Source organism: Lytechinus pictus, chromosome 6, assembly GCF_037042905.1.
Source record: "Lytechinus pictus isolate F3 Inbred chromosome 6, Lp3.0, whole genome shotgun sequence".
NCBI lineage: Eukaryota > Metazoa > Echinodermata > Echinoidea > Temnopleuroida > Toxopneustidae > Lytechinus > Lytechinus pictus.
In genome coordinates this window covers 2,361,261-2,373,745 of record NC_087250.1, presented here as the reverse complement: position 1 = coordinate 2,373,745, position 12,485 = coordinate 2,361,261, and the positions used below count along the sequence as shown (strand labels likewise).

The 12,485-nt window shown below is 37.2% G+C and overlaps 1 protein-coding gene across 1 annotated transcript in view; it reads left to right on the top strand.

Moving 5' to 3' along the window:
• LOC129263584 (MAM and LDL-receptor class A domain-containing protein 2-like) overlaps positions 1–12,485 on the top strand; it is a 123,299-nt gene that overhangs the window by 25,244 nt on the left and 85,570 nt on the right. Inside the window, exons 21-30 of the mRNA XM_064100617.1 lie at positions 257–444; positions 2,080–2,251; positions 2,628–2,768; positions 3,330–3,592; positions 5,041–5,275; positions 6,224–6,307; positions 6,933–7,102; positions 7,813–7,942; positions 9,050–9,199; positions 10,118–10,389. Of these exons, the coding sequence (XP_063956687.1) occupies positions 257–444; positions 2,080–2,251; positions 2,628–2,768; positions 3,330–3,592; positions 5,041–5,275; positions 6,224–6,307; positions 6,933–7,102; positions 7,813–7,942; positions 9,050–9,199; positions 10,118–10,389 (1,805 nt within the window). The remainder of the gene's footprint in view (positions 1–256; positions 445–2,079; positions 2,252–2,627; positions 2,769–3,329; positions 3,593–5,040; positions 5,276–6,223; positions 6,308–6,932; positions 7,103–7,812; positions 7,943–9,049; positions 9,200–10,117; positions 10,390–12,485) is intronic.

Sequence of the window (12,485 nt, the reverse complement as noted above, 5' to 3'; positions counted from 1 at the left end):
CCAAATCTGAAACTCGGTGGCACAATGGGCAAATGCCAATGCCAACTCTGTGTGTGGCCTAGGAAGGATGGTTCATGGAGCAATGCACTTTGTGGAATAGATTTTGTTATGTTCATTTTAGTTTGCCTATGGGTAGGATAGTTCATAGTGCAATGCACTTTTTAAAAAAAGATAGTAGCTGGTGGAACTCACGTTGAACTCATGGTTAACAATATGGTGGAACAAATTGTCATTTTGTCTGTTGTTTTTCAATTAGGTTACTTTGCTGTTGCGATTGCTAAAAAACTACCTGAGGAAGGAGATTTTGTTCGTTTATTGTCTGGCGCCCTCAGATCAACTGATAATCAACCCTCCTGTTTCTCATTCTGGTATCACATGTCCGGCCCTGGTGTTGGGTCTCTCAATCTCATTCAGAGAGATACAGATGGAAATAATGAAGTTTTGGTAAGTATGATTTTAATGATGTTGGGTGCCCTTAAGTGGTACATGTATATAACAGTTCATTCTTCTTATGCTTTTTTTTTAGATTGTTGCTTGGGCCTCATGTTGCCATCATAAAATAATGAAAAGTGCCCCATAACTATCACATAAACCATAATTACATTCATAGTAGAAGGGTTTTCATCAAGCTAATGAAAATATGAATTAACTCTATTCTTAAATCTGTACATGTTGGCAGCTAGAGGGAATGTGTTGGCAGGAAGTGAATTCCACAGCTGAGCCGTCCTTGGTATACATGAAGATTGATGAAGAGAGGTCTTTGGATAGCCACTCTGTAGGGGTGGGCAGCTGCAGTAGAGCGTGTCAAACGGACTTTAGGGCCAAGGGAGGAAGAATTCCAGACACATTCTTACCGAATGAATATGTCTGATATCATGAAGCCCATTATCTTTACATATTAAACTTTAATCTGTGGTTAAAATAATGATATACTGTAAAGAATTTATATTGAAAACCTCTCCAACATGTTAGGTGCGGCAATGTTATAGATACATGTAGGTGGATAGATATTTACCCTTTCCTTGTGTACTTCACACCAATGGACACTCGATGCCACGCCAACTTTGCAGTTCACGCTCAAACAAACAATCCATTGTATTAATCCTTTACCATAATAATACCATATACGTGTGAAAGTAGACATTATTTACCAAATTTCTGATCATTTTTTTTTTCAAAAATGTCAGAAAGCTTGGGGAATTCTCTACAACTTTGCTGTGAAACATTTTCCCTCAAAATGTTGCAGTGAAAAATTAAAGCGAGTTGAATTGAGCACGTCCATTTCATTTACCTCTCCCGATCCCTCCCTGAAAGTAATTCAGCACAGAGGGGTTCATGGTTCTTCTTCAAGCTACACTGACTGCCTCCTTCAATCCTGAAGATTCTTGCAGTATTGTAGTACTGGGGGCCGGCAGGTGCAATACACCGGGTGAACACCCTACTCTTTGATGAATAGTGTATTGGTTTTAACGTGCATAGGTTGACATTTGCGTCCTTTCCGATGGACGGAGTGTTTTCCAACTGCATTCACACCTGCACTGAATACAGTGGTGAGGCACGCTAACACACAAAGCTATTGCATCAGATTTTTTGTTAGACGCGTTTCGGCATGAGCGGGACTCGAACCCCTCACGTTGAGATCTACATGTATGATCTTATCCAAAACATGCGCTCTAACCGACTGAGCTACGCTGCCTCCTTCAGCATACAAAGAGTTAATAAAGAATTGTGATGTGTTTACAAGTCACAAATAATATCATTATAAATAGAAATTTATTCAAACATATACAAATATAGTCAATAAATCAATAAATAACACTAACCGATAGCATTGCCTTGGTCTGAATATGTTGGCATTATCTTCACAGAAAACTTCATCTAACATTGAGATTGAGTTGATGGAAATTGTGGGGTGCAAGGAGAGTCATACATGTACATGTATGTGAATGACATGAGTGATATACAAGAACCAACTTTTTCCCTATTGCTATTTGCTTATTATTAAATGAAAATGGGCAAAAAATGCCCTTGTTTAGGTGTTAGAGAATATAATTTTGGGATTGAAATGTTTGTTTACAGATTTGGACCAAGAATGGCAACCAAGGTAACACATGGATGCTGGGGCAAAGGAACATAATAACGACCTCAAACTACGAACTGGTCCTGGAATCAGTTTGTGGAAGTAACTGGTTCTCGGGTGATATCGCAATCGATGACATCATGTTTAAAGAGGGCGCTTGTATTGATACAGGTAAGTTATGCAAACATTGAGTTCTTTAACCCTGACTTACCTGGGAGGGCCTATTAGCAACCCCACCCCCTGTTTAGAAATTATGCAACATTATGTACAGTGTATGTCAGACCCAAAATTGTTCAAAAACATGATTTCATTACAAAGTCAATGCAAAATGTGTTTTGAGCTAAAATTCATAGATGAGTGATTATTTTCACTTTCATTGACAGCTGTCATTTGATTTGATGTGGGTAAAATAGCAGTTAGACCCTGTGGATAGTTGACAAACTGATGGCAGCTAGACCAAATGATAGTAGACTAGATGTAATTGAATGAATTGGCATTAGACCAATTAGAAATGAATTATTCAATATTGGTACTCCTATTTTTACAGTGGAATGTGATTTTGAACTTGATTTCTGTGATTGGAAGAATCTTGGTTCTGAAAGCGATGATTTTGATTGGCTGCGAGGAACTGCTCTCTCTTCTCAAGGAAAAGGACCAGATGTTGATCACACAACATTTACAAACACAGGTAGTACAATTTAATTTTTCCTCTCTCTCAAAACACTATTAAATCTACATGTCTGACGTTTGAAGGTTTGCATGATGGTGTACTGTATAAACAGTACATATGTGTAAAGTCCTGGAAGGACTGAGATAAGAAAATTTGATAGAAATGGAGGTAAATTGGAAAGGTGAGAAAGTGGAGGTTGTGAAGTAGAGTATCATTTTTTACATGTACATGTATGTTTTCTTAGATCATTGTCGCCGTACTTGATTGAATGTTGAAGAAATAAAAATAGTAATAATTTGATATTTAAGTAGCACCTACAGCTAAAGCCAGGGTAATAATAATAATAACAATGCGCCTCAGAATAGAATATTTCTAGATAGAAGGCGCTATATAAATGCCTATTAATATTACAATTTATTGTATTGCCTTATTACACCACCTAGCTACTGAACTCAATTGCTTAACTGAAATACCTCAAATAACCTTGAACAAATGAAATATGTTGAATAAATCCATTTCATTCTCGAGAAAACTATTATATATTTTATTTGTTTCTATTTTCTCTTAACAAACCTTTAGGATATTACCTGTATGTTGATACTAGTATGAATGGTCCAAGGACCACTGGTATCTTACAAAGTAAGGATTACTACCACACTGGTCCACGATGCGTGTCGTTCTACTATTATATGAGTGGATCTGGTCCTGGAACTCTGTCGGTCTATAGACAGGACGATGGGGATCTGTTTGTTAGTCCAAGCTGGACCAAGACCGGTGACCAGGGTGATCGATGGGTCAGAGCAGAGCTAGAGATCACTCCTAATCTTGACAAAAGCTATAAGGTTCGGCATGATTGTCTTTGCCTCACTCTCGCTGTGATTCTTCTTTTATTATGACGATAGTGATATTAGGATTCATAGTTCTTTTTCAGAGGGTAAAATTACAACTATTATTATCCTGACTTAAGATGTTGAATCAGGTTCCATATTTTTGTGATTCATTTGGTCATGGTGTCATATGTCAAAGGTCATTATTGTTAAAAAAAAATGAAGATAAGAACATTGTTTTGTAGATAACCAAAGAACCATTTGATAAGAACAATTTCAAAAATACCTCATGTAAAAGGCAGTATAAGCTTTCTGACACTTCTCTGTAAGTCCTAGCTGGGGATGTGAACAATAGATAATTACAGATTTGGAAATATCCCTATTCTTGGCAAAAGTTACAAATCATTCTTACCTGTATGTTGTATTTCATTAATCCACATTTTGCCACTCTCTACCCAGGGGTTAAATGGATACCCAGTAGGATGCTAAAGCATATGTATTATGCGTAGTAATTGAGTCTTAGCACTCTTATTGTAATGCTTCCCAGGGAGTGGATAAAGTTCATATGCTGTAGACAATCAACCAAGATCTATTGACATGGGTAATGATGTACATGTATCTGTAAAGTACACTAAAAAAATTCAGAGTCGCGCCTTTTGAATAGAAATGTCGCAAGTAGCTTTTCAATTTCATTCCTCACATTTCATCACAGAAACATGAAAGAATGAGGAATGCAGGGAAGCTGCAATGAAAAGACACATACATGTAGCACCATCACCATCTTGCAGGATTCCTGCTGAAAGGCACAGATTTTTGACAAGTTGCATTAATCGCTTTAAAGGGGAATGAAACCTTTGGAACGAGTGGGCATGTATGGAAACAGAAAAATCAAAGAAGAAGTAAAAGAAAGTTTGAGAAAAATCGGACAAAGAATGAGAAAGTTATGAGCATTTCAATATTGCGATCACCAATGCTATGGAGATCCTCTATTGCAATGGGAACAACTTTCCCTTTGATGGACTATAAAATGCCTCCAAAATGTCTATTTTTGCTCTTTCGTATGGTGATACAAACTCTTTATCCATAATATACATGTATTCTTTGAAAATCTGTAGTACATGTACATGCCTTTCTGTAGAAAGAATACATGATCTACCAATAGATGTGATAAAAGAGGCAGAATAAGTGAAATACAGGTATATACTAAAGTAATGGGAGAGTTGTTCACAAGTGACATCGCACATCTTTGTGGCATTGCCAATGCGAGGATTTCCATAGCATTAGTGATCGCAATATTCAAATGCTCATAACTTTCTCATTGTTGGCGCCATTTTTCTCAAATTTTTGTTGATCTGTTTGTTTGATGTTTCTGTTTTCACACAAGTTTTCTTGTTCCAAAGGTTTAATTTTCCTTTAATCTATCACAACTGTAATCACAGAGTTTATTTTTATGTTAACTACAGATCTACATAGAGCTTACATCATCAGGGATTTCCCCCGATAGCAGCATGGCCATTGATGATATTAACATTGATGATAGATTCTGTTCAGCCCAAGGCTCCTGTACGTTTGAATTTGACATGTGCGGATTTGACAATGATTACCAGAATGATGACGCTGATTGGATGATAGGGAGCCGCACTACGTCTTCATCTTTCACCGGACCTGCTGTTGATCATACATTACAGACTGCATATGGTGAGACATACAACAATAATAATAATAATGACATATTTACCCGGGTAGCCACTTCAGTTCCGAAAACTGTTCTCCCAGCGGGCCCTGCTATTATTATTACCTCGATTTAGCACGGCTACATGTACCTTGATCGGGCGCTCGAGCATTCAAGGAATTTTTTCCTACCGGGTACCCATTCACCTCACCTGGGTTGAGTGCAGCACAATGTGGACAAATTTCTTGCCGAAGGACATTACGTCATGGCTGGGATTTGAACCCACGACCCTCTGTTTCAAAGTCCGGAGACTAATTCACTGGGCCACAACGCTCCACGATATCAGATATCAAAGCTGGGGAATGTTTTTTGGGACAGTGTAGTGAAGAATTAGTATATCTTTCATTGAATTTAAAGAATCATTGGTCGAAAAAAGTTCAAAAGCTGAAGCTGCATCTTTCTAAAGTTGAAATTCTAGATGATACTTGAGTATAGTTGATATTATTGAACCTTGACAAAAGCTTTTGAAGGATTAAAGGATTTGAATTATAATGAAAAGCTATATCAATTTATCACTGAATTTTCTAATCTCCATAGCCTCACTAAATGGACTACATGTAGTATACATATTGGTTATACTATTCAATATAGTACTTGTATCCTTTTGCCAGCTGGAACTGGATAATCCCTATACAGAACCTTTGATAATGATAGCCTTCAGTATTCAATGAGTTAATGCAATTGATATTTAACTTCTGAAGGTTTCCATGGCGAAGAAAAATAGTGTAGTAGGTTTCACGGTACACCATGTACATGTATCTTTCTTGGGCATATGTTGGTCCTGAAAAGGACCACCCAATCTCAATTGATATTTATTTCTACAATGCAGCAAAGCTTCAACAGTCTTTTCAGTAGGATAGTGCACATACACTTTAAACAAAGACTTGATTTATTGTTGATTCTTTTTTTTTCAGGTCACTATGTCTTTGTTGAGTCATCTTTCAGTGACGAAGGATTCAAGTCTTGGTTACTTAGCGAACATTTCTCACCAACAGGAGGTATGTTAGTCCCAAAATATCTTTTAATTTAGGAAAGTTTTAGTGGACTTACAGGTGAGACAGCGCTCAGTGCAATGCACTTTATAAAGTGGTCACATGGTACCTTCTAATTGGATGCATGTAATCCACATAGATGATCGAGTCCGACATGGCTCAATTTCTTGACCCAAGTGTGAGAGAGATTGAAGCAAAGTCTTGTCCAGGGCCGCACAGATGTCTCCAAAACCAATCATAGACCTATATACTGCTTGATGAAAACTAACTTTTCTGTTTAAACGTTGAAAGATGTTCTTAGCAATACCTTTGGATATTTGTCTTGCATGCGGCAGCGGCGTCATCAACATCGACATCTTAACCAATGTTAAGTTTTTGAAACGTCCTCATAACTTAGAAAGTATATGGACCTAGTTCATGAAACTTGGACATAAGGGTAATAGCGTATCACTGAAGATCCTGGTTGAGTTTCAGGTCACATGACCAAGGTCAAAGGTCACTTAGGGTCTAGGAACTATGGCCATGTTGGGGATATTTGAGGAATTGTCATCATAAATTTGATTTTTATGGTTCCACTTGTTATTTATAACTTTCCATTTTGTGTTTTGTTTGGTGTTTCTTCTCTTTGTAGGTCGTTGCTTGGAGTTTTGGTACCACATGTATGGTGCTGGAATGGGAGATCTGAATGTTTACACTGCCACTAAGAACACGGCTCCTAAACTACTATTCACAGAGAGTGGTAATCATGGGGATATATGGATACAAGGACAGGTCAATGTGGACGCACCCACAACATTCTGGGTGGGAATAAGTATTTATTGTTAATAATTGTAATTATAATATAGAATACTTATTGTCAAGCTCATAATAACGGGAGATATACATATACATATACTTTGACATGGATTACAATGCATACAAAATAGTTTAGGTATCAAATTGATCAAACAAATGTAATGAATGACAAACAATTCATCAATTATTACTATATAATTTTGTGCAATAGGCGAGCAGTGTAACAGAATTTGACTTTAAAGTAAATGCCAGTTGAGGTAAGGATCTTAAGATTACTTCTAACAGGATCCAATAAATGACCACCCAAGCATTTGTATGTGTAAATAAAAGATTTGTAAGAAATGGCCCTAGAAGAAAAATTAAGGCTTTCTCGTGAAATGACTGTTTGCTGCAACTGCAAACATTAATCTTTTACATTTAAAGTTCAACGTAAAGGAGCAAACTGCATGTATATGTTCCAAATTCTACATGGACAACACTGATATTGAAACCCTGTGAATTCCTTTGAAAAATTAGTTTACAAGGCTATCCCAAAGCTTTGTATGCATCTACATGTAACCCCATTAAAGAAAGACGTTTGCACTTCTAGGTGTTACGATTGAAAGTCTGTATGATATTTAGAGTTGTGTTGCAGTTCTTTCTGCACATACTTCTCCATTTTGGTTTATCAAGTAATATTTCTGCATGTTTTTTTTTATTTTGTGTGTATTTTCCAGGTAATCTTTGAAGGAGTTGTTGGGTTCAATTACACCAGTGATATTGCTTTAGATGACATATTCCTACTTCCCTCCGTTTGCACGGTCACCATGCCACCACCTACTCAACCGCCTCCCCCGCCTACGGCATGTAAGTACATGTACTGTTATTAACTGCTTTGGTTATGAGGATGTGTTCCATAAAATATAATAATAATAATAATGGCATATTTACCCAGGGTAGCCACTTCAGTTCTAAAAACTGTTCTCCCAGCGCGCCCTGCTATTATTATTACCCGGCAAAGCTACATGTACATGTAGGCTACCGATTCAGGTGCACACAGTTATTTGAGGAATTATTTCCTGCCGGTACCCTTTTACCTCACCTGGGTTGAGTGCAGCATAGTGTGGATAAATTTCTTGCTGAAGGAAAACACGGCTAGGATTCGAACCCACGACCCCCTGTTTGAAAAGCGAGAGTCAGAACCACTAGACCACGACGCCTGATATACGTCTGAGCCCCAATATTGGGAGTCTTTATGAGTCATAGCTCTTGTAGGGTGATTATTTTATGGAATTTTCTTCCTCTTTACCCTCTTTTTTAACTCTTTGTCCGACACGGACATAATCTCTTCTGTGCCACATTAAGTTTGAGGTGCAACCATATCAGGGTTTTGTATGGACAATGCTTATTCAACTCACAATATTTGATTAATGGTAAAGAAAAGCTTTGTGTGTACCCTGAACAGTTTAATGCACACATCACTATTGTGTGTGTGTGTGTGTTCAATACACTCTGTGTGTATTGTGAATGAAATGTGACTTGAATCGAAGTTGGCAGCCCACTGAGTGTTACTCTAGCAAAATAAAGCGGGCAAAGAGTTTAATTGTTATATATAATGGTTCAATTCAATTCAATTTATTTATCAAGTAAAAAATCACATGAGTAGATATATACATTGTAAAATGTGGAGATCAAACACCCTAGGAAAGACAGAGGCTTGAAAAGCAGGGGGTTCCATGCCAAATAAATGACAGTGATACAAATGCAGCAAGTAAATGACAGTAAGAATAAAAAACATAGGAAATAACAATTGAAGTAATACATGAAACAAGTTACAATATTAACAATACGTGACAAAACAAGATAAAACAAAATATATCATATAACTGTTTGTTTAGTTTTGGTTCAATTTGGTTATTTTTTTTGGACAAAAAACTTTGGTTATTTTTATGCCTCATTTTCTGGTCTTTGTAGTACCTGACATTCATAACTGTGACTTTGAGAATGGTTTCTGTAACTGGACCCAAGATCTCAAGGATGACTTCAACTGGACCAGGGCTACAGGTGAGACAGTTACTCCAGGAACAGGACCCAGTGCAGACCACACCAAGATGGACCAAACAGGTATGGACCTATCAAGAGCACTTGAAGGATCAACTGAATATTCGTTTATTGTGGATATAGGAGGGATGATCTGATTAGCTTTGGTTTCTATCAAGGTCAAATATCACAGAAGTTTCTCTTTACTATTCATATACCTTGTTTTTGTGATGGCTAGTTTCAAATAAGGTCCATATTTGCATATTAACTCTTAATGTGCCATTCACTGTAATCAGCGAGTACCATTTTTTGTTCAAAGAGTCTATATTAATATTTTTATTCATAAAAAAAGAATCACTCTTGAGACAATAATGTTAAACCTCTTGACGATAAGCTGAACTGAACAATGGAATCACTCATGCATGCAATGCACTCTTCCTAATGCAATAGGCATAACAATAGCTGTATGACCATTGCACGGAAATGTGTTTGTGGCACTCCAGTGGATGCACAGATATGTGTTCATGGCACGTTAAGGGTTAAAGATAAGATGATCTGATTAGATTTATGGGTCATAAGGTCAAAGGTTGCATGGGACATGGCATCTCTTTCTCTAAATCAAGTAAAAAACCAATATCAGACCTGAGCGAGGATGATTTCACTTAGATTTTTGTGACTTGAGTCAAAATGTCAAATATCCCAATTTTTTTATTTTTCTCTTTTTAACCAAATGTTTGACGATTTTTTTTTCTAACTTAACACATTGAGGAGTGTGCAGACTCTGGTTAGTTAAGAAGCTAGGTGTGTAGTAGATCTCAGAGGCCTACGCCTCAACTGCGCACAGTGATACCAATATTATTTTTGGTTTCATCCTGTCTTAGGATTTTTCATGTGAATGTAAATTGAAATGTCTTGCCAGATATCTAGCGGCATCACCCAATTGAACTTTGCCTTTTTAAAGTACGTTTAGACTTATTACAACTTTCCCTTACATCTTTAAAGGATATTACGTATATGCCGAGTTGTCTAATCACCAACCCGGTGATCCAGAGCCCGGTGACATCGCCCGTTTGAACTCTGCAGCCTTGAAGAATGTTGATAAGACTGGATACTGTATGACGTACTGGTTCCATATGTATGGAGAAGATATTGGATCCTTCACAGTCTATGAGAAGAACGGTGATGTAGAGACTGCTGTGTGGACTGAGACGAGGACGAGAGGCCCTCACTGGAAACCAGCCCATATTCATTTCACAGATACGGGAACTTACTATGTGAGTTCAACTTTTGTTATTTTTTTATCATTTATTATTATCTGTCTTTAACAGAGAGGCCATTTTTGTCTTGACCACAATAGGGTAAAGTTCAGACTTAGGAATCCAAAAGGCATCTGTCCTCAATTTTGTATCCGTCCAGCCATCATTGTCTGCCATGAATGTTAAAAAGTCCAGTGGCAAGATTCTCATTTTACTTTTTGTTTAGTTGATCAAACTAGGATTATACATGTAGATATACTGGGATTTATTTGATGTTGGTGTTGGAAATTGCTTGTTAAGGTCAAATGTCATTTCAGGTCATACGTTAAAGTCCAATTCAACCCTAATAAGATTGAGAGGGCTGATTCAGCCCCTCCCCCCAAGACATTTTTTTGCGCCACTTGTTGACATATTATTTTCAAGTCACGCACAACTACATGTATTTGCTATTCCCGGGTACGAGGTTCTGAAATTACGCAACATTTCGTAAGTGCATGCAGACTCAAAATTGCTAAAAAGTGTGAATTTGTGTACAAATACAACACAAATAGTGTTTTTAGCCCAAATTCATAAGTGCATTAATATTTCTCCTCGTACAGATTAAACTCAACTAATTTCATGTTATTTATGGTCACAATAAAGTCCCAGACGATTTCTATTGATAAAACAATAAAATATCGTAAGTAAAAAAACAAAGAAATACATTAGAAAATAATTGTGATATTCAATTTTTAAGTACATTTGATCAGAATCACATTAGCATAATTAATTAGCAATGAGATTTTCTTGGAGAATTTGATTTTACCATGACTAATGCATGTACCGTTTTCATCATGACCATGCGACCAACGGCGGAGATCATACTGGGGGCTGAATCAGCCCCCCCCCCCATTTTCTTATGCATCGTCATAGCCCAGTGTTTTTGTCTCGCCTGCATAGCAGAGCGAGACTTTAGGCGCCGCTTTTCCGACGGCGGCGGCGGCGTCAACATCAAATCTTAACCTAAGGTTAAGTTTTTGAAATGACATCATAACTTAGAAAGTCTATGGACCTAGTTCATTAAACTTGGACATAAGGTTAATCAAGTATTACTTAACATTTTGCCTGAGTTTCAGGTCACATGACCAAGATCAAAGGTCATTTAGGGTCAATGAACTTTGACCATGTTGGGAGAATTATTTTCAAAATCTTAACCGAAGGTTAAGTTTTTGAAATGACATCATAACTTAGAAAGTATATAGACCTAGTTCATGAAACTTGGGCATAAGGTTAATCAAATAAAAGTGAACATCCTGCTTGAGTTTCAGGTCACGTGACCAAGGTCAAAGGTCATTTAGGGTCAATGAACTTTGGTCAAGTTGGGGGTATTTGTTGAATTACCATCATAACTTTGAAAATTTATGGATCTAGTTCATGAAACTTGGACATTAGGTTAATTAAGTACCACTGAATATCCTGTGCGAGTTTCAGGTCACATGACCATGGTCAATGGTCATTTAAGGTCAATGAACTTTGGCTGTGTTGGGGGTATTTGTTAAATTACCATCCTAACTCTGAAGGTTTACGGATCTAGTTCATAAAACTTGGACAAAAGAGTAATCAAGTATCACTGAACATCCTGTACGAGTTTCAGGTCACATGACCATGGTCAAAGGTCATTAAAGGTCAATGAACTTTGGCCGTGTTGGGGGTATTTGTTGAATTACATGTACCATCGTAACTCTGAAAGTTTATGGATCTAGTTCATAAAACTTGGGATATGAGAGTAATCAAGTATCACTGAACATCCCCTGTGAGTTTCAGGTCACAAAACCCAGGTCAAAGGTCAGTTAAGGTCAATAAACTTAGGCAATGTTGGGGTAATTGTTGAATTGCCATCATAACTTTGAAAGTTTATAGATAGAGTGAATGAAATGTGGACATCGGTGTAGTTGACAAGTCTTAAGTCACCGTTCAAATGTCATTTATGGTCAATGAACATGGTATTATGTCATTATATGAATGGTGTTTTGTGAATGTTTTCAAAGTTAGCACTGCTGCTATATTAAATCGCGTAATGCAGGCGAGACTGCCAGAGGCGTTCCACTTGTTAGGGTTAAAGGCTCAAAGTAATA